Raw genomic sequence first — 27,836 nt, 5'->3', positions numbered from 1 at the left:
ATAATATATGAAAACAAAACCTGAAACCATCATCTGTTCGTTTGAGAGATGAAAATTGCCTATATGCACTAGCCACAACAGTTCTATTTTACATTAGTTAGATTAAGTTATAAAGCAATGGATGCAAACACATGCAGATTTTAGTGACGGATTTGAATAAAATGTCCTGGTTCTTACTGCTGAAACAATCTTTTCTGTTCTGATTATAAGCATTTTTGATATATTAAACCAGAGACAGGGATATTGCTAGACTGGATGAATAACTTTAACTGTTGCTGGAAAGGACAAACAAATAGCAAGAGAAATCTTCCAGCTAAATTTCTGTCACTTCTGCCTAGCATTTCACTGTCTCAGAAATGCCTGCACAAAATAGGAGAGTGAGAAACCCCCAAACTGGAAGCAGTGTGACTGCCAGGGGAAGCAGAGGCCTAAGTGGCCAAGTGAAGTGCTTTTAATTTTCTCATTTATGGTACAGATAAATGAACTTGAAACAGAAGCTGATTTCACAGAACAATAGTAAAATAATTTGTCTCCCACTACTTGCTTATAAAAGCCACCCCAGGTTCACATATATGGTATATAAGCACCATAGTCCCATCAAAGCAATTGCGTTGGAAGTCTCCTCCTTAGCAAACATTAGGGTAGACAAAGCAGAAACACTTCAATGCAATAGAAGACAGTAAAAGCAACCTGCCAAATAAGGCATCTTCACAGTAAGGGTTTTCAAGTCACTGGAATGTTTATGATGGAAGCCCAAGATTTGAGACACTACTCTAACCATTCCAGTGAAGGAAGGTATTTCAAGACTTCTGTAATTTAACAGATGCCCTGTACACATCCATTCTTGCATTACTCTCTAAATCTACTGTAATGATTCATCCTTCTGCCTCCCAAACCTGCTGAAGAAAGAGCAACTAAACGATGAAGACATGAACCCACGCATTCCAGTCCTCACCTGGAGTTATACAGCCTGAAGGTAGCTAGGAAGAATAAAACAGATCTCTGACTGAAACACGAATGACAAAGGAGGTGCTTCTCTCCGTGATAGGAAGATTTGGGTAGTAGTAGTCCTGTCTTAATGCCAAACATTCACTAAATAACAAGTAAGCTTCTGATTTCCTTCTCAAACCCATTTTTCTATCATTTATTCTTACACAACTGGAAGGTTCCCTTAGAGACAAGATTGGAAGCGCAAACATCACGTATTTTGGGGCTTATACAGAGATCCCTGAAAGTTCACAAGAACTTCAGTTACTTTGCAATTTGGCTTCAATCTGAATTGTGCTAAAAGATGGCATTGCGTTTCCAAGAAGTTCCACCATTTTTCACAGAAGTGGTAAAAGCACACAATCCTTCCTCACATGGTAATTTCTAGCATTGCAATAAGGGAATTTCAAAGGAGTCCTCACATCGGCATTTCTCTCTACTGTTCACATCAGGTAAACAGAATACAGTTAACATCTCTCAGAATTAAGGCAAAACTATTTGATAAAGAAACGGAAAGGAAAAGCTACTCAAATAGTACGTTCTGTATTATTCTGTTAAAACAGACACACTCACATCTAAGCCCAGTGATTCTTAATCTTCCATCACTTTGTCATAGTTTTTTTTTTTTTTTGTAAAATTAATCCAAAAAAGTGATGTTATCTTGGATGCAAATTGAAAAGTATCATTAGTCAGACATGTTCTCAGCTCATTTGAAAGGTGCAAATAGGTAGACTGAATCAACTGATTTGCTGGTTTGAAAATAGCTGAAGATCTTAGTCTTTAAAAGAATATATATTCATAAAAAAGAACAGATGTCCACATTCTATCAGAAAATACAAAGAAGCAAGCACTAACCTTGTACTATATATGGAGTGTTCTCATTTTTGACTCCTGAACATTCGGGACGAGGGGCAGGAGCAGGCGGCCTGTTCATGATAAATGATTTGCGGTCTTTCCTTTTCTCCTCATCTTCCTCATCCAGTATCAAATCATACAGATATTCATCAAATTTCATAAAAGCGTATGGGTGGTCCTCTTCGTCATCTTCCTCACAGGTATCTTGGTCTTCTCTGCAGCATGCTGTCTTCAGTCCATGTTCTGTTTCACTTCTCTCCTCCACAAAATTCCTCTCTGAAGAAGTGAAAAATTATGTTCCATAGATGATAAAGAAAGGATAATAAGACTGAATTTATGCTTCAGGTTTTCCTAATGTAACTTATAGTCCTAATTTCACTTTTAAACTAAGGTACTCTAATTTTCACGGGCTTCATCATCTAAGTCAGTAGAAAGGATATCCGAAAGGAATAATTTAAACTCCAGGGCCTTCTCATGATTTCACATCAGATTATCAAAATTAGATGCTAATATATTAGCTCCAAAATAAATCTTATTTAAGAGCAGTGCTGCATGGCCCAGTTGCTCCCACAAGAGTCATAGGAACACCTTCATTACTGATGAAGCCCAGTAAGGACTCCCTATGGCCCTTGGCATTTTGGGAAATCACTCTGTTTACTACTGCAACTGTAACTTAAGAACAGAAACGTTTCTGGGAAACACTGGGTTTTGTCTTTGCAACATTTTCAATGTCCCATTTATTTTTGAGGATTTTCTAGAGAGGTACTATAGGAAAAGGTTAAAAAAATTAAAAAGCTCTCTAAAGGATAAATGAGATTTATGATCTCTTATAATTTATGCTGAGACTGTCCAACACTCCACACCCAAGTGATCTCCCTGGGTCTCTCCCTACATTTAAGAGTACATCTAAACAGAACTTGCTGCCCTTTAGCTTTTGCATTTTACAGCTTTAAAAGGAATTGATAAGTTTTCTCATACCTGGGTTTATTTGGATTTATTTGTATTTAAAACTCCCACAAACTATTAAGAATTAGGAAGCTGCTAAAGAAACTGCTAATTCCATAATTGTTGTCATCTTCCTTGTGCTGGCCTATCCTTCCTGTGCAAACAGCAAACCTACTGTAGTGAGCCATGTTTTCCTAGTGTCGTAGTGAACTGCATACTTATGTATCTGCTACACTAGGCTGTGGTCACTACCATAATTTTAAATCCTTTGGCTGCTATTTAAATAATTGTTTTTTTCTGTTTATGGGTTCAGAGAAGCTTAACAATGCCTACAAGCCTGACACATTTACAAATGAGATGAGATGTATCCCTTAGAAATGGCTTGTACAATTAATACTTATTAATAAATATTAATAACATATTTTGGTTCTGATATATTACAAAAATAACAAGTATTACAGCTACCATATTTAATATGAAAAATATTTTGTTTGCACACCACTATGAAAGTTTTGTTTCTTTCTATGTAGGATTTTCTCTTTTAACCCCCACAGGGGGCACTCTCATGCCACTGCCAAAAAAAAGACTTCAAAAGAGGGGACTTGCCTTTTAGGTCTTCCACAGCAATAGCTAAAGAAAGTGGCTGACTAAAAATATGCAGCAGACTCATTGGAGCTCTTCTTTGAAAGTATCATCCCTGTTTAGAGGGATCCTGATACCCCCATCCTCACAACCCAAAATGAAATGAAATGAAACCAAGCCTAACACTTCAGGAAAATTCACAGCATGTCTTAACAGCACATCCTAACTGGACAAGTCATGCAGATGTGCTTCTAGCTGCACTGGCCTTAACAGCACAAGACTCAGCATAGGACACTACACAGCAGAGAAGCTTTCTCTGCCAGTATCCATATACGGATATATAGACAGAAACTGGCATTTGGCAGAGAGCAATGCATCATTACCTAATGGTGTAGCCACATAACAGCTATCCCAAGATAGGCATTTATATCAAGCTTGCACTAAAAAAAATCCTGTGTGACAAACTTGCCCCCTCATTTGTGCACATATATAGCTACTGTTGAGTATTGCATAGCAAGCAAAATGCATCTGCAGTAGCAATTTTATTCTGTTTCTCTTTGTTTTGGAATCTGCAACTTCCTGCATAAAACCAGCTTTTTCCTTAATGGCAGAAAACATGAGAAAAACCAACCTCAAGCAGGCTATAAAGCTAAAAAGCTATCTCTGCGTACTTACATGAATATCAAAGTCCTTCATTATGGTAATTCAGGATTCTATTAGATTATGCCACATTTAAAAACAGAGTTTGTGCACACACTTATAGGTAGAGTCTATGACAAGGTTTTTCTTTCCTACGTGATTCTTAAAGACTGTTATTTAAGCTTGAATTCTTTTGCATGATTATTTTTTCCCAATAAGGAAAAAAAAAAAACAATCACTCCTTCTGAAATAGATACAAATAGTATTTTCTGCTTCTCATACTTGAATCAACCTACAACTAACCATCTAAGGTTTTTACTAAAAGGCTGAAATATTAAAACAGAAAGAGTCAAGACATTTCATTAAAAGTCGTAATTTCTCCCTCTCTTTTCTGTTTGTAACGCAATATAGCATTTTATTTCTAATCACAACATTGGCTAAAATTAAGTAAAGTGCTGTGTTACTTCGTTCTCTCATTTCTGTATTCTATCTTTGAAATTACAAACCTCATTCAGTCAAGATAGCATTTAATATTTTTAATGTTTTTGAAAAACTGAGAAAAGATACAAGTTCAGTGTTTTCTCTCAGAACTCTCTTGTAAATCCAGTATCTCGTGTTATTTAGCACCTTTTTGAGATGTACAGAGTGAGGAAAAGCTGAAACCTGAACTCACTCCACAGTACCAGCTGACCTACCTGGTCATGAAGATCTTGATGAAGCAGATTTCATAGGCATGTTTGTGTTGCAGAATTAGGGCCATACTGCCGAACTACTACTATTAGAAGTGATCATATGCAATCTCTACAGCAGCACATAATGTGATGTTTGCACTCATGTTTGTATCTGTGGTTACTTTCCTCCCAAGATCGTACCTTGTGACAAATAGTGCAGCTCATCCTGTCTCGGGGTGCCAGGCAGATTTCGAGGAGGAGGTGGGGGCGGTTTCTTGTAGAAAAAGCATTCTCTGCTGTTTTCTTCATAATCACAGTCAGATATGCTGGCATACAAATTGTCAGGACTGTTGACAAAGGTGTAGGAATCTTCCTCCTCAGTTTCCTCTCCGCTGTCTCCTACATCACCTTTCTCTTCCTTATCCACCCCAGCTTCTTGTTGACATTTTGATCCAATTCCATGTTGATCTCCTGGGTTCTGCTCAACTTGTAACGTTAAAGAATGCATTATTTCATTTAACGTTTGCTATCTTGAAACATTTCCCGTTTCAAGGATTCCCACAGAAGCAACACAATGGCTAATAAAACTTTAATGAACTAATGCAGTAGAAAGACTGTCAAGTACATACTGCCAGTGATCAGCTTTTAAAATATTTACCAAATCAACAGTGGAAGTTTTTATTATATCTTGCTACTCTGGTGCACAACATCTTTGTGCACACAGTATGCTAAACTTTTCTGGAGTTGTTGTCAGAATGAGATCACACACACTTACTTTGCCTCCATAATTTGTATTACTTGATTTTCAGTGCAGCACAGTGCACTACTTAGGAAAACAAGTTACACAGTTGTGTGAGCTATAGCTTTGTTTTACTACAATGGCTTATGGATGCTTATTTATGTCTCTGTAAAATGAAACAAGCACTGCCATTGAGACATGGCTGTACTTCTGTGGAAATTTTGTGGGGCTTTTAGGGGGCTATGGACCATAGTTATGTGAAAGGATGAACTTCCAACACTATGTACAGCATCAAGATTTGGGTAGTCCATCTAAGTGACATAAAGTAGACTATACAGGCCCATCAGCAGAATTACAGTCATTACAGAGTTGGTAATACAGAGCCCTTTCCATTCTGAGTTATACCTTGGGAATTCACCATTGATCAAAGTGGGAGATTAGGGCACGTAGTTGACTAGCATGGCCAGCTGTTACAATTTACATTTTTTTTTCCCATGCATCCACCCTGAGGTGCTCCCATATAAAGAGGAAACGTGATAGAGATAGTAGATACATATCAGGACTAACAGATTTGTAACCCACGTTTTCAGTGTTGATTATATTACCTAGACATGCCAAAACAGCAGGCTTAAACACAGCAAATAAGAAAGACCATTTATATACAGAATATGAGACAGTTGGAAAGATACAATTGCCAACAAACAGATAAGACAAAAACAAGATAAAGTTTAGCTTCATAAATCCACGATACTGCAAAAATATATCTAACTACAAGAAACTGTCATCAGTAAATGCAAACAAACAACTCTACGCTTTTCAAGGGGAATACATATGATCACACAGATTAGCAACAAACTCATGATCAATCTGTGTTTAGGTGTATGAAGATCAAGATGCAGAATGACTACTACCTGTGCCTCCACACAGGAGTTGCTCACACCTGTAGGCAGTGTCTTCTCTTACATAAAGGTTCTCTGAGAACCTGGAGAATTCAGCTGTTTTCTAGATGTGAAGCAGAGACCAGAAATTTGCAGAATTTACCAGGAACACTGATTTCACTGTGATTGTCCCACTGAGTGATGATTTTGTCATTACTAATGAATCCCTTGCTTGCCTTCCCATCTCCTAGGACATCTGACCTCCCGAGAAGTAGAAATAACATGAAAACTACAAGTATTAAAATAATTTGGCCCCTGTGTTTGTCAATAATCTCACCCAGTGCAGCACATGATTTGCTACTGAGAAAGACGTCTCACAACATGACTTACTCGTGGCTGGTTGAGCTTCCGTGCCTCCCATGAGCACATAAGCATCCTCATATTCCTCTTCCTCCTCATGGCTGGTGAAATCATCTGTTGCTTTAGTCTATAATCAAAAAAGAGCAGGGTTTTTTTGTGTGTGCGTGTGATATCACTCCTAAACAAAGCCATATAAGGTCAGTGGAGAAACCACTACTCTGAGAGAAACAGCCACATTTTCTTTGCTTGGTTCTGTCAAAAAATCTTCAACGTTTTACCTAAGGGTGAACAGGAGACCAAAACATAATGCATTCATAAGTAATGCAGTAGTACAGGTACCTAGTACAGACAGAAAGAATGTGTGTATTTGGTTACACATAAAGGACACAAGGTACCGCCATGAAGTGATATCCAAGGAAGGATTCAAGCTAAAAGATCTCTGCTCAGCACTGCACAGGGCTATCCAGACAGTTCCCAGCTTTATTTCCAAACTCCAGAGCACTCATTGGTAATGAGAAAGATCAGTAGCAGAAAAACAGAAAGTCTACAGGACATTACTGAATAGCTAGAGGGTGCACAGAGTACAAGAAATCTCTGGAGAGCTCATTACAAGCAGCTCCTCAATCCTAATGGTTGGTACCAAAAGCCACACATGCACTGAAAAACCAGAAACAGAACCACAAAGCACATTAGCATTTTCACCTCAATGCCCAAATTAGGCAAAGCACCATTTCTTTTTCCTCCAGAAAGCTATTATATTCAAAATTTGGCTCAAGAGGGTCAGAACAATTGGTTCTCTAAAATATTATCACTGTAGATCACTGTAGTTCTGCAGGTAGAAGAGGTAGAAACTTGTACTCATCCATAGCCACTAAGAGCAGACTCGTAATGCAACCACATACACTTCTGTTGTCTTAAAACTTACAAAACATACCTGTTAAGTGCTGATTTTCAGGAAAAAAAATGGAGTCTTAAAAGATGACTGTTTTTTTTTTTTCCCAAGGAACCCGGCAGGACCCCGATTCTTGTGATTATATAACACAAAACTGTCCTGTTCAGGCGCAATTGAGACCTCAATAATTATTCAGGAATATTGATGCACAAAATATTTTTTTTACATCAAACGTGGGTTTGAACACGTAAATCCAGAAGAGTATATGGAGACAGTATGCTCCATACGTTACCCCGTCGGCAAGATTAATTATAAGTAGATGAGGAAATAGAGAAGTCAAGAGAGATAGCTGATGATACCTTTCCACGTGCTGCAGACACTGATTCTCACAGTGCTGTGCCAGATCCTCAAGAAGTTTGTTCCCAAACTTCTGTTACTCCTGGCAGCTACAGCCATTGGGTCAGCGTGGCCTTAAATTAACACTGTGGCCTTAAGTTAGGTTTATCATTAAATTAATACTATTAATATGAATAACCTAGAGATGTTCAAGGCCAGGCTGGATGAAGTCTTGGGAAGCCTGATCTAGTAGGTGGCAACCCTGCCCAGAACAGGGGGAATGGAACTAGATGGTTCCATTTAAGGAACTTTAAGGTTCCTTCCAACGCAAACCACTCTATGATTCTATAATTAATATCAAAGGGTGAAAAGGGAAAAAAAATTGAAGAAACTCTTATTTCTGGGGAAGCGAGAATGCCTTCTTCCCTGCTGCTCTGTTTCACAGGCATCTCACGAACTCCAGTTTTGCAGCAGTGCATCCATCAGACAATGCATCGGATGCCTCCCTTGCTTGCTTTTTTTTTTTCCTCCTCTGAGAATATTACCTAGATTTTCACTAAGTTATATCTGCTCCCAGAAATAAAATATTAATCTTTTTTTTGGGGGGGGGCCAAATAGAGAGCCCCATTCTACCTGAGCTTCCCCATTGTTTAGCTGGTTCCCCTATTTTTCACAGAAACAGGATATCGCTAAGTGCCCTGAAGTTAGCTGTATGTACTTAAACGTAACTGTTTAGCTGGGAAGAAAACTGATCTTCTTGTGTGACACAGGTGGTGTTTGCAGGAGAAATCAAGCAAGCAGAGCTCTAGATGTAATCTCTCCCACTATTATAGTACAGGACTGTTTCAGACAAATTCTTTCAAGGTGTTCATCTTTCTGAACGTGAAATATGCATATATACTATATATACACATATATATAGTAGAAAGAGGTCAAAAGAGAAACAGAGAATGAAGCCATAAAAATAAACCTCATTAATTTTAGTGACCACCGCTGGTAAGTAGAGGAAACAATTGGTACTTCCTTGTTTTCTTATTCAGCCTACATATTTCTCAGTTGAAAGGGACCTGGCAACTCACAGAAAATGAAGAGAATAAATATGCTTAATATGTATCTTTTAAACCTGAATGTTTTGGAGGATTGAAGGCCAGTTTAGTGGCTTCTCTGATAATGCTGAATCTTAGATAATTCAGGATGACAATCAGAAGTTTAGGCACTTATTACACTTCCTAAAGGAGATACAAAAAAGATGAGTAGATGGAGATTCTTTAACTAGACTCACTCTACTTTATGTATAATGATTATGTATAATGTATGAATTAATGAGAAACCTCCTGCAACACAGTGCCCAGAAATGCCATGCAGCTGAAAATGGGGCAGCAAGAACAAAGGCAGCAAATGTCCTTCTGTCCTTCCTTGTTTCAGGATGGGAAGTTACATAGCTGAACCACAGTAATGCCACGGCTGAACTTGCAAGCGTTTCCATGCCATGTGAATGATCACATTTCTTTCAGGACTGGAGTGTTATATGTGCTTTGTCACAGACTTTGAATGTAATAGCTCAGCAAAAGCACGATGTTCCTCCAGTAGAATTTCGGGTGTGGTATACAATATGCATATAGACATGAACATTGAAGTCTAGTGAGACTGTCTGACTGAAAATAGCTCTTTGGTGAACACTAGGATTTCTCAAGAGTGTCGAGCAACCATCAGGAGGAAGAGCTTGCTTTAACAGAAACCAGTATTATGGAAAAGTTGGAAAAACATTGTTGCTGTCTGAACAGATCTGCTCATGAAGACTACTAAAAAGGGCAAGTGTGAGTCAGCAAGTAAAATTTGCTTACTTCAAGATGCAACAGGAGTACTGAAAGTGCTCTGACAGACTGATGATATTCTAAGTCCTAAGATTAAAATTAAAAAGTAACTATTTAGCTTTCTTTCAGCTACGTATTTTAGCTGTCTTTATTAAGCATTGTGTTGAGCTAAAGACTGTCAAAAAAAAAAGAAAAAAAAAAAAAGGCCAAGTTCTTGAACAGTTCCAAAGCCTGAATGGATTTACTTTGGGTATTTATTTTGGAAAGCCATTAGCACAAGTTGCCAAACAGTGGTTGCAGCTGTCACAGTCCATACAAGCTTGCTAGAGAGGTTGTGAGGGAATGCAAAGCCCAGATGCAAGTAAAGCAGCGCTTTTAAAATGACCTGCTACTATACATGTGGATACACGAATGCCTAGATCTTTCAGGTTGGTACATCCTGAAGTAGCAGTCTCTATTTTCTCTAAACGTCACTATTAATGAAAACCAAGGGGACACGGGCCCATTGGCAATTGCATTTTTCTTCTTCATTACTGACTCGAGTAAACCTGGAAGTAAATGTGAGGTTGGAACACTTCAAAACTTCATGGAATTGGATAAGAGTATGGCCAGCCATAAATCACCTTTTTGGCTTGTGGAGCTGGAAGGAATTTGAAAAATCTTTCTATTATCTAAATTGCTAATGGAGTACTGAACAGTAGAGGAAAAAGGACAATCACTTATGCAACTCTAATCAATATGCCTTTCCATTTTGACAATGAATCGCTGAAAAATAGCCTTATGCAAACATTTCATATCACTTGCAATTTCTCTTGCTAGCTGCGTTTCATTTTGCACCTAAGTTTTCTCCCAATGACCTTTAAGTGCCTCTGCTACACTTCTGAGTTTGCCATCTGTTACCTGATAGAGTTTCCACCTTCTTCAGACTTCATTCTCCTATTTGAGATGGTCTCTTGCTACGCTTCAAATCTTTCCTACATGACAGAGCAAATTTGCACTCCTTCGAAATCTACTGCTATTATTTCACATTCTCATCTCAAGAACTTTGTATGTACAGACATATCCTAGACCACTCTCAAGAATTTTATCTTCTGTCTGGACATAATCAATGAGTATTTTCTGCTTGGGTTCAGAGAAAAGAATCCTACAACTATTTCCTTCCCCTAAAGTATCAAATCTTAACAAAGCATTTAAAAATATGTTGGATAATGCCTCCTGCTGTACTCATTTCCAAGTTAGTGTTAAAAAAGTCCTAACCACAACTAAATAGTTTTTTGGTAGCCCCACAGGTTAGCTGCTTACTTAGTCCTTCCGTCTGACAGTCTCTGCAGCATACAGTCCGAGACACTAACAGTCTGCTTTTCCACTTTGGTTGTCCCCAGGATGCTCAGCAAGTCTATCAGAACCTCTCTGTGATCTGGACCTCTGAGCAAGACTATGCACTGCTGGTATACAAGCAGCATTTTTTCCCATTTCTCTTTGGCTTCATGTCTCTAAATGAAATTGCAGATAAACTTGTGCCTTTCCAGTTTGTTAACACATACCAATCACTGCTGATGAGTATTTGCAATTCTGGAAAAGGGATATAGCATAAGCAACTTAAGTCTCTATTTTTGAGGAAAACAAATTCTTATATGATCATGTGAAATTCACTACTCCCATAGAAAGGAATGCTTTTCATCTACTCTACGCCTCTATAGTGCGAGGTGGAATATCTTATACAGATAAGTTGCAGAAAAATCTATCAATCTATTTTCCTAATTAAGAGAACTTTGAAATAATTTCACCACTTTTTCCATGTGACTTTTTGACCTAATGGAAACCTTGTTGATCACTTCACAAATGGTATCCACAGAAGACAAGGACCATAGGAAAAGCCCAGCAGGTCTTCCCACAAAATTTACTTTCATGAGTGCTAACCCAGACTGCAAAGACATAGAAACATATTCACAATACCATCATGTCACATTTTGTGTCCTACACTGATTTTTCTGATCTCAGGAGCACAACTATGTTTTCTTCAATGATCCCAGCAGTTTGCATTTCATTACTGAATCATTTGTTGGTTTTGACTCTAAGGGGTTTATTTGAAAACTCAGTTTACTTTTTTATCTAATGTTAAAGCATAGTCATAATATATTTCTCACCCCTACATTTCTTCCAAGTGCCTTCTACACAACCAACTTTGTCTGCATTTTAATGTTTGCTGTTTTTGGATGGGTGACACATCCACATTTCATTTAGAAAGGACTAAATTCTACAAAAGGAGGATTAGATTCCAACTAAGTCCTAGTAGAATTATAATTTTAAGGCTAACCTTATGGAGCATTTCAGGGTTTCTGATGGACAAGTTTCAGTTTCTGATGGACAAATACTGTTGATAAAGAAGATGAACTTATCTTCCAGTGAGAGCACAACTCTGGGATCAGTCAGGAGAGCCCTTCCCAAAGACAGGTCTGTCCTTCTGGCCTATGTGCATGAGATGGCCAATTCTGTGCCAGCTGCTGCCAGAATTCAGCAGCAACAATAAAACACTGCTTTCCTCTGCAACCAGGTATCAGGTGACATACCTGGGAGGTTATTTATTTCCATAGGAGGCATCACCTGTGCTCTGAAGGCTTTATTAAACAGAGGGCTTCAATGCACTTCCATATGATGCAGATACAGATCTGTCAGGCAGAAACTGCAAAGGTGGGAATTGTATGCATCATTTAGCAGGCCACACAGGCCTACTCCTTAGCAGGCTAACTCCTCTCAGAAACTCAAGAAAGAAGAAATTACTTTCTTCAGTTGGATATTTCCTCCATTTCTCTGTCATGGACTTGCCTCTTTTTCTAAACTGTATTCTTGCTTTTAGGATGGAGAAGCTGGAAAGAAACAGCAGCCAGACATTTCCCCAACCCTGGGTGATGTGCTCATAACACACATCTCAGACCCAGCAGCCCCCTCTGCTTAGCCCTCAGCATCAAGTGAACGAGAAAGGACCATAACCACGTTGCCATGTGGCAGCCATCTTCACAGCTATTCCTCCTGCTCTCTCACTCTTGGCAAACTTCAGCCAAGACAATGCCCTCTGCCACTGGGTCTGCCACAGCTTTCCAGAATGCAAAGGTGAGAGCCAGATAGGCTCTAGCAGATCTTTTCCATTTGCACTCTCAGTACTTTCTGAAACACAGACAGTTTAGAAAACACTTTCTTTCATACAGTTCCACCTGTATCCCTGAGATACAACCTAGTGACCAACCATTCTGATTATAAGAATTTTCTGACTCTCAAGTTTGCATATTACTCACATATTCTACAATGTTAAATATTCATCAAAGCACTGGGAGTGTTTAAGTATTTATTGCTTCTTTTTCTCAGGGTCCTGTATGAGCACCTGGAGAAAGGACTGAAGAAGCCAACTTCATAAAATTGACTGCACGCATCAGGACAGAATCAACACTGCTGTTCATTATCTTTATTAATGTTAAACACTTGCACTACTCTATTATTTTTCTTGATAACTCAAGCTTGCAAAAAAGTCTAGATGATGAGACAACGCAGATTTCTCTAAAGCATAAGCTTGGTGAAACTCATTCAATACAGTCACAATCAAAGACAAAAAAGAAAAAATCCACTTGGGAATAATCTGGTTTCAAAGCCCTAGTTCTGCCGGGCAGGTGGGAAGAGAGGGGGTGGAGAGCGGTTTTGCTGCACATGTTCTGCCATGAAATGCTGAAACAGAACATGGTTTTAGAGCAGCGTGGGCTAAGAAGCCTGGGGGCTGGATCCAGCCTTTGAAACATTTGATCTTGACCTTCTGATCTCAGCAAGACTCGTCTTAGACAAAGACAAGAACAGCAGCATTATCCTGGCAGCCCAAAAGGTTGCTTTCTCCTGCTTGCCCCCTAACTACTGGAACGAGCTGCTAGGCAGCGATGAACCCAGCCTTCTCAAGCAGCAGTGTGGCTGAGCCATCCCTGATGCACTTGGTGTTGCTGTGTGCAGGGAGGCCCTCAGCTCCTTTCTCCATTTCACCAGGGATGCAGGAGCAGGCAGGCCCCAGTGTCTCTGCGCTGTGCTGCTCTCACACACATCTTAGGCTGTGCTCGGGACAACACAGAAAATGCAGTGGTGTTGACACCTCTGAAATACGACCCTTACCCTCAGCAGTACAGACAAATTTCTTTCAAAGGCTTTTTCCTGTTACTTAAGACTGCAGCACCATCTTTCCCTGAGCACAGATTTTTCTTTTTAAGTCATGCCTGTGTATAATTTATTTATCTATATATATATTCCAGTTTCACTGGCCAGTTTCCTGCTTTACTCAGTTCACATCAAGAGTACCACAAATCTAATGGACCACCATGTTTAACTGCTGACAAAACTATTCTTAAAAACTGAAAAAAACCCAACCCTATACTAAATTAGGTAGAAAAGAAAGTATGACAACAGAATGACAGTAAAAATATTGTGATATTCACAGCAATTAGTAAAATTCCTTCTGCATACAGTTTGCCAGAAGTTCCAGCAGCTACTGTATCTTCTCCAATACTAAAAGATAATGAAGTGTTAGATCCTCATGTCATTATGCTAGAGGCGTATTAAGGCACGCAACTGTCAAAGATGCACGATTATACAGAACAAAAGAAATGAGACATGAAACACTCCACTGCCAAAGTGTAATGATTTTGGGATCAGGTTGAAGTAAATATATGACTCAGATGATCTCAGCCTATTAAGAAAATAAACAAAACTAAAACATCAATGGATACCCAACTTTTGGTTCATCTGTTTTAACGCAAGCAAAAGAACTGCATCATTTGAAGTAATCTATTGTAATCTTATGTAATAGCCTTTTGGGCTCTCATACTAAACCATTCCATTTGTGTGTCTGCCTATAACTTTATCTCAAACAGATTTACTGCACCACGTATCAGCCAGCTAACATTCCTGAGTTGATCCTTATTTGCATCTTTATTTCATCTAACTTCACACTTACTCCGTATGCCTGTCTATCAATCCTCCTGAAACTTCTGAAACTGAATTTCTGGATAAAAAGAAAAAAAGCTCTGCCTTTGTACCATTTCATCACCATGGAGGAACAACCAATAAACAACACCACCATCATCAAGCTAAGTAAAAGCGCAGTGCATATATCTGTAACTGCATATCTCTGTGTGTTTTAAGTGTTTATTTATTTGTACAGAGCCTTCAAGAGCACAGATTTGAAAGAAAAGCATTACTGCAGAGGGGAAAAAAGAGGGGTGGGGGCAGATTTTAATCACTGAACTTCATTTACTGCTTTACACAAAAATGCTTTTTTTCAACCAAATCACTGCATTCTCCACTGGAAGAACTTGTGCCCACTTTCTCTTTTCTGAGCATTCTGTTGTTCTCTAACTACTGAATACCAAGGGATTTTTCTTCTGAGCATTCAAAAATAAAATTCCTCCTCAGACTCATTTTAGCTCATTTTTCCTTTAACAACAATTCTTGTTCCTTCACTTTTCACACACCCACACGACTTTCTGAAAGACTTTCAAATCTCATAGAGTACTGATTCTACTGAACAAAATATCCACTGCCATTTGACAGGCTGTGTAATCACTGCAAGCTCCACAAAAGCACTCCCATCTCACCAACAGGTTAATTTTTCAATCTAGCAGAATACATTTTTTTCCCTGCTTTTCTTAATTATTTTTCTGGGCAAAATAATAACCATTCTCCAGAGAGCTTCTCTTTCACTTGATGACAATTATTCTGTTTGAACTTTTAGAGTAGTTACTGAATTACTGCTCCCTTAGTGGACTATGGGGTAGCAGAGAGGAGGTGGAAGACTCATTAAGTACAATGGATTGTGTAGGCTGTGAGAAAAAGAACCATAAGGATTTCCATAAGGATTCCCCCCAAGAATCTGAATATTATGTGTAAGTATAGAAGCACTGGATCTGGCTAGGATGGAGTTAACTCTCTTCATAGTATAGTGCTAGTGTTTTAGATTTGTTTTAGATAACATCATGCTCACCAATAAAAATGGGGGGTGGAAGAAGAGGGTAGGCTTTCTAGCTTGCAAGGTGGATGCTGTTTGGAGACTGGCTGGGCTTCAGACTGCCTGTGGGAGGTGGTGAACGACTTCCTTTGCTTTGCTTGTATTTTTTCCCCCTCTTTCCTTCACCTACTAAACTGTATGCATCTTGATCTACGAGTTTTCTCGCATTTGCTCTTCCTGCTCTTTCTCTCATCCCACTCCAGGCAGGGCAGAGGTGTGCGAGTGAGTGGCTGTGTGGGCACTTAGCTGCTGGCTACAGCCAACCCACCACATCAGACAAGTATAACCCTCTAAAAAGGGACATGCGTGGCACAACCTTCATTTCTAAAGCTTTTCAGGCTATGTCAATATCAGCAGCAGCCACCACGCAACAAATGCTTCCTTCCTTCAGCTCATGACAGTTCTCCAGAAGCTGCTGTCCAGCTGAACACAACCCTGGCGCAGTTTCAGCTGGGACCCTCACACCTCCACAACTCACACCTGTGATGGAGCAAAAAATGCTCAATTTGCTCTAGAGGTTCCTGAGCTAAAGAGAAAGTCAATTGCAGTACCTGACTGACAGAGAATAAGAGAAGAGTTTCAGATCTTATATCTATTTATTCCTGCATTCATCTAGATTGCACACGCACAAAAAAAATTTATCTGCAAAGGAGGAAAAAGGTCACTGGCCCTGAAGAGCTCTTTGATTCTCTTATTCAGCAATAATATGAAAATATGAGAATTTTGGCTTTGAAAAGCATAATTTTTCTTTTAGATGACCATAATATCAATGAGGACTGCAGAATTCTGCAGGTGTACAGTAGCTAAACAACGGTATCTGAGATGGAAACCAGACAGTGGAAGAGCAAGACTTGCAGAAAAGTTAATGTTAGCACAACTGAAGAGCTTATGCGTAAAAAGGAAGAGTAAATATCTTATGTTTTGTAAGGTCTTGGACCAGTGACTATTTGGAAGGTAAGGACAAGGACCGGGAAGACCTTGAGCAAATATAACAAGCATACAGCCCACGGAGTCTTCCAACCCCCTTCCAGTGCAATCGAGATGAACACAGTTTGATGAGAAGAGCATACGGTATTTCAAGATGGTGCATTTCAAAACCCTGTGCTCACGATCACTTAAAAGCATCGTATTCACTGGAGTCAAATGCAGTTGTGCCTATGCTACTATCAGAACATCTATGATTTATCTTTCTCTACAGCAACAGTAAATTATTCCTCATTTTCTGCTTTGTATTCTAAATATGCAATGTACAGTGTTACTCTACAATGCTAAGCAGATGATGTACTTTGTATCAAAAGAATTACATTTTGGAGGCCAATAAAGTCACAGTACAGCTTGTGTTCTGCATTCAAGTAACAGGATATTCTAAGCTCTCTGATGGCTTCTGAGATTTAGCTTTTTCCTCTTGATCCTGCTGTGTTCCTGGAAATCTTTTTTCTTTCATCGAAACCAGCAGGAGTTTTGCTCTGTCTAGCCAACATTATTTTTAGAATTGAATTTAAGAGGAGTGGGATAAAGAGCCTACATCTGTGAAATGCCATGGTATTTCTAGAATAAGTTCCAGATACATGTGCTATCAATAGTCAGAGTCATCAGATATAGGCATTTATATTCATGTTACAAAAATTACCTTTACATTCCCAAACAATAGCTAAGAGAGAATGAGAAGACTGTTGAAACAGCAGTTATTAACTGTACTGCACTCAACTGTATCAATTAAAAGGCTACTGTTTTCAGGCTTTATATACACACACAAGCAAAAATTATCTACCAAAGCATTTCTTCTGTGGTGAAAATATTGGTACAGCATGTGCTAAAATTAGGTACTTCATGAGAAACAAAAACAGGAAATAAGGTAAAACACAGTTCTCCCTTTGAAACACATATCATGTAAATTAGACCTCTAGTCAATCAGATATATTATTAGCCTCAGGAGAACTTTGTTTTCAAAGGCCAACCAAGGTCCTCCCTTAGTTTGCTTAACTCTGACTAGATTCAAACTTAGTGCATATTTTGGCTTTCAGATTCAAGATTCAAATATTAGAAAATTGTTGCTGGCAACTCTGGTTAATTGTTTTAGTTCAGGTACATCACATGTAATCTGAAGGACAATGACTGTAGTCAAAGCAATGAAGAGCTAAACAAGAAGCAGGCTCCACTACATGCTTTATCTCCTCTTTTTGTAAAACGCAGATCATAATTTACTAACTCTATAAGCAAGTTTTAAGCCAGAAGAGGCAAAAATCCACTCTAACTCAGGCCAGTTTTGCACAAGCATGCAAGCAATACGAAGTTCATCTTCATGGCTTTTTTTTTTCTTTAAAGATGATGCTGGCAACTTAACAAAACAGATTTCTTTGTACTGATTTGCTGTGAGAAACAGGAGTAACATCGTGTTTCATTTACATGGTTCTAGAGGGAGAAATTCCTGACGTTAGAACAAAAGTTACACAACACGATACATGAGTTCACCAGAAATAGGACTGAAAGAAGTGGGTCAGTTTGTCCTGGTCTTGCATGTTATTTCCCTCTGCCTGCTCCCATATCTTAAGGAACGCATCTAGTTGTCTCTGCTCTATGAACAGCCACAAACCAGTGTGCAGCCACTTCGTTACTTCTCACAGAGCAGATAGATGTGACCTGTACCAGGGGTCTGTTGTAGATTGACTCTCATGACCTTTTGGAATATATAGTGATGCATTGCTTCTCTTGTTCCTGTCTGCCAACAACTGTAATGCTACTTTCCATATAAAATCCATTAGCATTTAAATACACCCGTTGCACGCATCATTGCATGCCCTCTGACGTTTGTGTGAGCACAGAAGGGTTGAACAGCCTAATGTGTTGAATTATCTGCTATATACCATAAAATCTGCCATTGCTGAGGAAAGGTTAAAAACACACGACTGTTTCACATGAATGTGAAATAAATGCAGCCTCTGACTGATGACTGAAATAAATCAAATGCTGCTGGCAGGGAGCAACTGGTTACCTGCTAAAAGTTATAAAAGTTACTTTTAATGGCATGATCTGCTTGAGGCCTATTCTGCTTTGAGAGGGCACGAGACAAGTAAGGACAAATTATAACTTTAAGATACTGGTATGTGTAATTTCTATAAAAAATAATACTGCTGTTTCATTTAAGGGGGGAACCAATCAAATGGGTAATCAGCCTTCTTTTATCCTAATGACATCAGTACTAGAAAATGCTGAGCAAGCACAGCTCACAAAAAATGTATGACAGTCATTTTAAAGGCAGCTGTTACTAGATTAGAACTTGATATGAATACGGATCTCAAACATAACATTTTCAGTGAGCACTTTAAGTTCTCAAGGCCAGAAAGGAGTAAAGAACAAAAAAACAGAGGAGGACAGAGCCCAGGAAGAGAGAGAAAAAAGAGAAAGCAACTTACATCTGATGCTCAACATGTGGCTTCCTACAGCATCGTGTTCTTATTTAATAGCAGTAGTGTTAAGACTGCTGCAATTAGCTTTGCTGTCACTTACATTTTTCTAATTCACAGTCAGGATACAGAAGCTTAGTTACTCAGCTTTTAATTCAGAGCAGTGGGCCAAATTCTTCATTTGGCAGATATACCTGCTGCATTAGAGTAAAACAACATGCTAATGAACCTGAGATGCAATACATTAGTGGATTGTTTCTTCCCCACTCCCATCTCTTTCCCAGACACCTTGCAGCCACTACCATCAATAACAGAACACTATATGACAGAAAAGCAGTATGAGCAAATAGAGATACTGGAGTTAAGAGCAACTGGATTCTACCTTTTCACATTAGTTGTTTTTTAAAGGAATTTTGTTTTTTCCTAACAGAATATACAGTTGTAGGTTAATTAATTTTTTTTTAAATGAAATGTTTCCCACTTCCTTTCCATTTTTTCTCTTCCTCCTGAACACCAGACAGAGCAGTAGCTACTGAGTGCAAAGGCTCGGTAGCTTTACAAGAGCTCAGAAGCTGGAAGGTCCTCAGCAGCAGAGAAGAAGGAGAGAAACAGCAACAGTTGGTCAGGAGTCTGGTGTTATTTTTTTCCCCTGAGGCCTCCGCCAGTCATCCTGTAGCAGCTGCAACATGTGTCTGCAGGGTAGCACTCTACGGGCAGACCTTCGCATGCAGTAAAATGTCTGTCAACCTCAGGGAGGGTTTTAATACTTTACATGAAACTCTAAAGCCTTTTGTGTGTGTGTGTGTGTGTGTGTGTGTGTGTGTGTGTGTGTCTGAACACATCTAGCAGGGTAGGAAGAATTTCTGAACCTAGAGGTCTATAAAATACATCTATAAAAACTGCTCTGCAAGTTCCAGGCATATGGACTCTACCCACAGCTACCAGCTATCGCCTCAAGGTCAGTCACTGCAGGGGGCCTTCTATTAGATATAGCAATTCTGGCAGGCAACAATAACCAAGCAAGGCAGAGATGATACTGTATCAACTGTTCCCCACAGTACTCTGGTATTGCTTTTCATTGGAATGCTGAATGTCTTTGCCTAGTCTTCCTCTTTCTCTGTCACAGTGTGAATTTCCCTTTTATGAAAATCTAATGCTGTGTATAAACTGACACGCAATTCCTGCGATGGGCTGCTTTTGCTATTCATGATTCACTGAACAAAATCAAAGTATGTGCAGCTTCACATAGCAGCACGTGCTGAAAAAGTTTAGAAATGGGATTTATTGCGGAGGTTGGAAGCTATTTTCAAATCATCTTTAATATTGAAGAGAGGTTATTTATTGTCACATCAGACAACTGTGGAGCACTGAGAGATAGAACTCTGCTGATGAAACAGGAATGTGTGAAAAAGAAACCTTAAAATTCAATACATTTTTAAATTCAAAAGGCTTTAGAAAACTCCATTAAGAAAAGACAATGCTATTGCAAAGAAATTATGGTGTAAAGATGATGAAGAACACCGTAAACTAATTACATATGGGTATTTCCATTCCTGCCTACTGTGCTTGAAAAGTTAATCTCCTCATGACTACCAGACAAACCATTGTGCTGTTGAGTGCTGAAGAACCCCCACATACAAAAAAAAAAGTTCTAAACATACCCAGGGCAAGAGAGATACATGACCATTGTTAAAAATACCCAAGCACTCCAAGTCTTCGCATTCTGCACAATTCCTAGCCTCAATATCTAGGTAGATAGGGTAGACTGATAAAAGAGAGCTAGAGATTGACAGGCTAAAAAGAAAATTGGGGTTCAAGACATGAATTCATCAACTTACTACATTGTGGAGCACCAGGCTCTAGCTAAATCACTGAAAAGTTGCACAAGAAGAGATACCATCAGATCTTAGGTCTTACTCAGTATGGCAGATACACATACAGCTTCATCACTTGGCTGTACCTGCAGTTCAGTGTTCTGTGGGTTACTTGCTGTCAATGTCTCCTACCCATGTGGTTACAGACTACTGCGTTCATATTTAGGAGCTCAAGTTTAATAAATGAAGAACAGTTTACAAGTACTAAGACGACCCCATCTGATTTCATTATTTCTTCACCACTGATTCAGATGAGATGCCTTCCCTCCAGCATAGCAGACTCTGCAGTCTTGGAAGCATCTTGTGTAACTGACACAATGAAAATACTGAAGGAATATGAGCAGTACCTACATTTCCCAGCAAAAAGGTAGACGAGTAAAGTTTTGACACTTCACTAAAAACATTTAACTAATGATGATGGTGGTTTGGTGCATGAGGATGGAAGGTAAAATAATTGAAACATAAGCAGATTATCTGGCTTTTGATCTTCTTCCTAAGATCTGTCCGAGACTGATAACCCCCACATGTACTGCCAGAAAGAAAATCATAAAACTGGAGTCATAGCTGAGAGGATGCAGACCTCACATCATTTTCCCTTCCCATACAAGGATAAAGTAGAAAGAAGTAAAGAAAAGAACCATCCCTCTTCTCCTATGAAGTTCAGCTGCACAGTTTTGGAAACCATGGGGTCCTCTGCGCCCTAGATTTGTCTTTCAAGTGAGTGAGCAGAGAAGAGGCAATAAAAGCTTAAGGGAAGGCAGTAAGAACAGATGAACACACACTCTACCAAACTTCCCCTCTAATATAAACTGATTAAACACAAGAGACTGAACTGAGGTTTCATACTTCAGCAGTCTTCCAGTGTAGAAGCTCAGTGTGGTTATTTATTGACTCAATTAAAATCTTAATAGATGAATGACAACCTTATTTCTTTGACAAACCATTGACATTTCTAAGGGAAGGAAGGCTTAGTACGTGAAGTGCTAAGCTAAAGTACTGAACTACTAAAGTACTTAAAGATGCTTTTACATCATAGCATGTCAAAGGAGCTACAAAGCTTACACAAAAGACTCATGTTTGATGGGAATAAAAGGTTACTTGAAGAGAATATTTCAAGGAAATATGTTTTTTATCACAGCCCATGTCCACATGCTGAAATAGCGACCATTACTATTCATCCTAATTTGGGTTCAGGGACAGCTTCCACACATTTTTGTATTTCATTCTGCTTTGAAATACATGTTTGTCTGTTTAACCACTCAAGATATTTAGACTTCCTTTTGCGTTGCGAGTTTAGCCATCTGATTGCCACTCATAACAAAAGACTGCAACTACTCCAGTTTAGAAAAAAAGTGCAGCCTTCATATAGGTTTTACTACATAAGAAAAAAATTAAATCCATGCAAAATAGAGCTTTGAAAAATCCCAAAGTACAAGCACAGAAATGGCTCCTTCAGAGAATCCTGCACCTCTAGCCAACTTAGAGAACTTGACCTTGTAGTCCTCAGAGCATCCCAAGCTACCAGCCAGCCTCCTTGCCATGCAAAATTGAAGTCCGAACTTTACACCCAGTAGAATAAAACTCAAACAAACAAGTAATGAAGAGAAACTTACTAGGATCAACAATGAGAAATTCTATGGAAAGAGCTCTCTCCCTTCTTTGTTTAATACTTTGCAGGTCTCCCATTTAAACAACATACCAGAACATCAGTCACCAGACTAGATTTTCAGGCAGTGTCCTTTGCAGCCAGTAAAGAAAAACTGGTCAAAGAAATTGTATTTATACACCTTCTGTTTTACAAAGCAACTATAAAGAGTGCCAATCTCGGGAATGCATTATGTTTTTCATTGCAGCTTTCTGTCAAATTAATCCACATGAGCAAAAGTATCATAGTCTATAACATTGTTCTTCGAGACATACCCTGAAATATCACACTGTGTTCTGAAGCAACGTAATTGCAGCAGTTCATCTAAATTGGCACATCTAGTGGAAAACCCGAGTCACCCCCAAATCTTCGCATACTGTATATGCAAACAGGCTTTCACTGAACTGCAAGACAAATTGATCTAGCAGCCTAATTCTCTTCTATTCACAGTAGTAAATGTGTCATAGTTATTAACTGTTGCAGTGTTTAAGTGCAGAACTCAATACTTAAAAAGCATTTTCAAAAAAGTGAACACAGCACAAAATTTAAGTACAGATAATCCATACACATGCACTTAAAAGCAAAAAAAGCAAAAAAAAAAAAAAAAACCAACCTTGTCAGGAATGCTTTTAACTTTGCAATTGTAAAGAAATGGAGAAAACCTTGCATTTTGAAATGCTGTGCCATTTTCTTTTTAATTAAAATTTCCTGAACACAAAATGCTACCACTCTGAGGTCAGAATAATTGCTACAGAAAGATATGGAAGTGTTTGAACAGAAATGGAAAAAAAATCTTCATTCTCACTGAAAAGCAATGTGTTATACATCCATCAAGGAGGTAAAGCACAGAGAGATTTGAAATGATGGTTTTATACTTGATCACTATACCCCTTATTCACACAACACTGCCACTTGAACAGAACACTTGGCCTACATGGAAAGACTTTCCAGATGTAAAATTAATAAAGCGTGAAGTATTGTCATCTTTGACTCCTCTTTAGGCAAAAGAGATGACTCTTGTAACCCAAATCTAGAAAATAAGTTAATGTTCTCCACATGAAAAGAGGGCTTTATACGTACACACACTATTTATGAAACCACTTATGATTTGTGGCTGAAGGTGAATAGTTGTTAGATTACAAGCAGTACTTCACAAATGTAGCAATTTCTTAAATATCAGTGGAGCAGCACAATTTGCCTCCACTCTGCAACACTTAGCAGACCCATCTGAGGACAAGTCTTTCATCTCTTTTGTGAGGTTCACAAAGAAAAAGCAATTGAGAGTATCTGGAGATAACTACAATGACTCTCGTAAAACACCTGGAAATAACAGGAATGAAAAGATCAAGGGAAACGTACAGTGGTGCATAGGCAGAGAGGTAACTTCCTACTAAGAGAAGTAAACAAGCCATGACACTATCTCCACAAGGTGCTGTATGGCCTTGATTACATCCTGCTTTCTGAATAACCTCATCTCTACTTTGGTGTTCTGCAACACTTACACTGTTTCATTTCATTTTTTCTGAGCTCTCTGCAAAAACTCCCGTTCTTTTCTCTAGTGCTTTCACTGGGTAGAGACTGGTTACTACAACTTCCCACGAGTGCAGTAGGAGGGCTACAGGAAATGCTGCCTCCCAAGACCCTGTAGTACCCTTATCATTCATTTGTCCAGAGTTCCCACCACCCTCCTCATAGTCCCAGAGGAAAGACTGTCTAATTTTTCAGGGGGCTCAGACTCTTAACCTTTAACAGCAGCGTAACAAATGCAGATATTTGTAAAACAACTGATGCTCATGTGCCCTACTACACTTCAAATTCCTTGTTATATTTTGGCACTCCTTTTGTCTAGATGCAAAGTTCAGCACATGGGGTTTCTCATAAAAAAGGAACCACTTCTCCCTTTGTACAGAAGCCTGCTTCCTTTTCTCTTCCTCTCCAAAGCACACCACTGCAAGAACCTTTGTTTTACAATTCCCATCCCCTTCACCTGGGGATTCTTCCATCATCCTCCTTAAGTAATCCAAGTGCCACCAGCTGATCTGTTGCCTAGTTACTATTCCTGTGTGTTTCAGACTCAACAATGATCTGTCTGGGGCAATAGCCAACTTTTTGTAAAAATATCTCACTATTTAAATAAATACATTTAATTCTACTTAAAGTAACCTGTTATTTTCACTTTCTGGCACTGTGAAAACTCTCCCTCTTCTCTCTGGGACATTCTGTAACAATACGGGGATAGAGGTTGCCAAGAAAGAAACCAGGCACCACTTTCCAGTAGGGTTTGTAGTTTGATGCAAACTTAGTTCCCAGTATGCATGAGAAGTCTCATACTGCATAAAAACGGAAGAAAAAGCATTCTAATAGCATCTGACAAAGATGGAGGACACGTCTGAAATGTTAGGTTTTGTTTTACATGGAGCTAATATGGCAGCTCTAACTTTGCTGCAATGAAGTACAGGAATCCACCTGGAACATACCAACACTGTGCTGCTAGGTGATGCATGAATGCGTTTCATTGTTTCCATCAGAACTCAAATCCATTATAATTTTACACAGAACCTCTCAAGTTTCCTCAGATCTGACCTCTTTCCTCCCCCAAAACCTGAAGTTATAGGCCTGATTCATACATTTCAGTTGTTAGTTTTAAGCCACAATAATTCCCCCAGCCTCAGCTGAATTATTCTAGACTCTCTAAGCATCCACAAACAGAGAATCGAGAAACAAAAAATGAGAAAAACTTCTCCTCTTCCTCAATTCCTGTGGGCAAACAACTGTCTGCAGTACGAGATCTGATCAGCGCCAGGCTCAAGCCTCAGTCTGTGTTCTTGGGGAGGCTGTTAGTGGTTATAAAATGTGATATAACGCTTCTCAAAATCCACCATATGTCCCTACCAGCCAGCCATGAATTTCACACATGCCATACAAAATATCATCTTGCTTTGTTTTTGCATTCCCCAACTATTTTCCAGTAAGAACAGTGTTGGCCATTAACGCTAAGACCGTTTATCTTGCAGATATACCACCCTCACAACTCACACTCCTCACAAAATTGCTACCTTTTCTCCAACTATGCACATGGAATAACTTAGGAAACAAAGGCAGAGGATACTTGTAGGAGACATACCAATAAAGATTTATGGCAAAATCTTGCTTCTGGCCCCAGCTACCAAATAAGTTAAGGGGAAGATTTCCACTCCGTCAGAAGAAATTTGATGGCACTTCTGCAGCACTGGTAGCTCAATTTTGGAGACAATTTAGGAGGAAATAACATCAGGACCTTAAATACAAATGTCAATTTACATCAGAGAAATCAAGTGAATTTAGCAAGCAGCTGGGCCACAGTAGTTTTGCAAGGTTCAATAATGGGCATACATTCACTGCAGGAGTGAATCATCTCCCACAGCCGTATTTTCATTAGATAGCATTATATTTCTATATTTTACAGTACAAATGCTTGTAGGATAAAGGACTACTGACATTGAACAAAAGTATGGAAACTCTGGCTTCAAGATGGTAAAAAATAATCTAGCTGATAGAGATTCACAAAAGCAAATTAAAATAGCTAGATAGCTGGAAGCACCCAGAATAAGCTTACCCAGGAAATTGTTCTGAGATTGTTGTTCTAGAGGCAGCTTTTGTGCTGGAAAACAGTTTTTATCATCTGACTAAACTGTTGCCAATGATCACAGAATGGACCTACAGAAAGCACAACTGCTTTCTTCCCAAACTCATTCTCATGTTTCTCACCACACAGCCTTCCAGACATCCTACCTGAGAACACAGACCAAGAGACATCTGCAATGAGTCTGTCCTGTTCTGTAAATACAGCCTGTATGTTTGTCTCTGCATCTGCCTCATTAGAGAATCTCGTGTTAGAGGTCCCATATTTGAGACTGATGTCCTTGCAGTGGGAGAAGGCCCACAGGCTGATTTATTGCCCAGAAGAAAGGGGGCCACAAGGCACTGGGTTCTGCGCACCCATAAGTGATGTGAGCAGGAGCTGCATGCCAGTCTGGAACTCAGTACAAGGCCAGGATGTGTTTCCCTACCAAATCTAGTCAAGATACTCAGACATCATCATTGTTATCACATGAAAAAGGGCAATAGAATGACACAAATAATGAAACTTAGCTTACATTGAGAACAAAGACCACTCTCAGCTTCCAAAACCAATTGCACAAATTCCTTTTTGTATTTACCTTGCATTTATATTAGAGTGTTTCATTTGCATTATATCCCTGCTGTTTCCACACTTCCAAAACCCACCTCACTTAGTATTGTGAAACAATAATGAAATTCCAATAAAACTTTAACAAGAAAAAGAAGTATCAAGATTTTCATGAGAGAAAAACCGATGGTTCAGCAATGGACCTTACAATTATTATTAATTCTTATCCTAAAAGCAGGAAGGTAATATGGTAAGGAGTGGTAATATATAAGCCTAAAAAAGAAAGCTCTCTAAGCAATTATTAAAGCTTAGAAACATGGAAAATTTGTGACAACACACAACCCTTAACTGTATTACATTCTGTGGGGCAGGTCGTCAAATAATGATTTTGTGCCTTAAAACTGATTTCAAGGTGAAGAACTGCCTCATGAGAGTCTAAAGCTTGTATTAAATCGAGAATACTAATACTGGTCCAGCCTGGCCTTGAACGTCTCCAGGGACAGGGCTTCCACCACATCTCTGGGCAACCTGCTCCAGTCTGCATCACTCTCACTGTAAAATATTTTTTTCTTATATTTAACCTAAATCTTCCCTTTTAGTTTGAAGTCATTTCCCTTCGTCCTATCACCACAAACCCTGCTAAAAGAGTCTGTCCCGTTCTTTCTTGCAGCTCCCTTTTAGATCCTGAAAGGCCACTATCAGTTTATCTCATAGCCTTCTCTTCTCCAGGCTGATCAGCTCCAGCTTTCTCAGCCTGTCCTTGTAAGGAAAGTGCTCCATCCCTTGGGTCATTTTTGTGGCACTCCTCTGGATGCACTACAACAATGGTCTATCTCTCTTCTGTGCTGAGGACTCCACACCTGGATGCAGTACTCCAGGTGAGGCCTCACCAGCACAGAGTAGAGGGACAGGATCACCTCTCTTGACCTGCCGGCCATGCTTCTTTTGATGCGACCCGGATACAGTTGGCTTTCTTAGCTGTGAGGGCTCATTGCTGGCTCATGTCCAGCTTC

The 27,836-nt window shown here is 39.1% G+C and overlaps 2 protein-coding genes across 5 annotated transcripts in view; one reads left to right on the top strand and one right to left on the bottom strand.

Annotated features, from left to right (window-relative positions):
• SLC39A8 (solute carrier family 39 member 8) overlaps window positions 1-14,851 on the top strand; it is a 118,377-nt gene extending 103,526 nt beyond the window's left edge. For both annotated transcript variants that reach the window (XR_005859696.2, XR_005859695.2), the window contains one exon: window positions 12,556-14,851. The gene's annotated coding sequence lies outside the window, so the exon portion shown is untranslated. The remainder of the gene's footprint in view (window positions 1-12,555) is intronic.
• Window positions 1-27,836, bottom strand: part of BANK1 (B-cell scaffold protein with ankyrin repeats 1) — a 131,354-nt gene that overhangs the window by 18,675 nt on the left and 84,843 nt on the right. For all 3 annotated transcript variants that reach the window (XM_015285617.4, XM_420665.8, XM_046940858.1), the window contains exons 8-10: window positions 6,687-6,783; window positions 4,881-5,165; window positions 1,843-2,118 (exon numbers count right to left, since the gene is read on the bottom strand). In XM_015285617.4, the coding sequence (XP_015141103.3) occupies window positions 1,843-2,118; window positions 4,881-5,165; window positions 6,687-6,783 (658 nt within the window). The remainder of the gene's footprint in view (window positions 1-1,842; window positions 2,119-4,880; window positions 5,166-6,686; window positions 6,784-27,836) is intronic.

The sequence above is a fragment of the Gallus gallus genome, chromosome 4 (assembly GCF_016699485.2).
Source record: "Gallus gallus isolate bGalGal1 chromosome 4, bGalGal1.mat.broiler.GRCg7b, whole genome shotgun sequence".
Taxonomy (NCBI): domain Eukaryota; kingdom Metazoa; phylum Chordata; class Aves; order Galliformes; family Phasianidae; genus Gallus; species Gallus gallus.
This window is presented reverse-complemented; position numbering and strand designations above follow the sequence as displayed.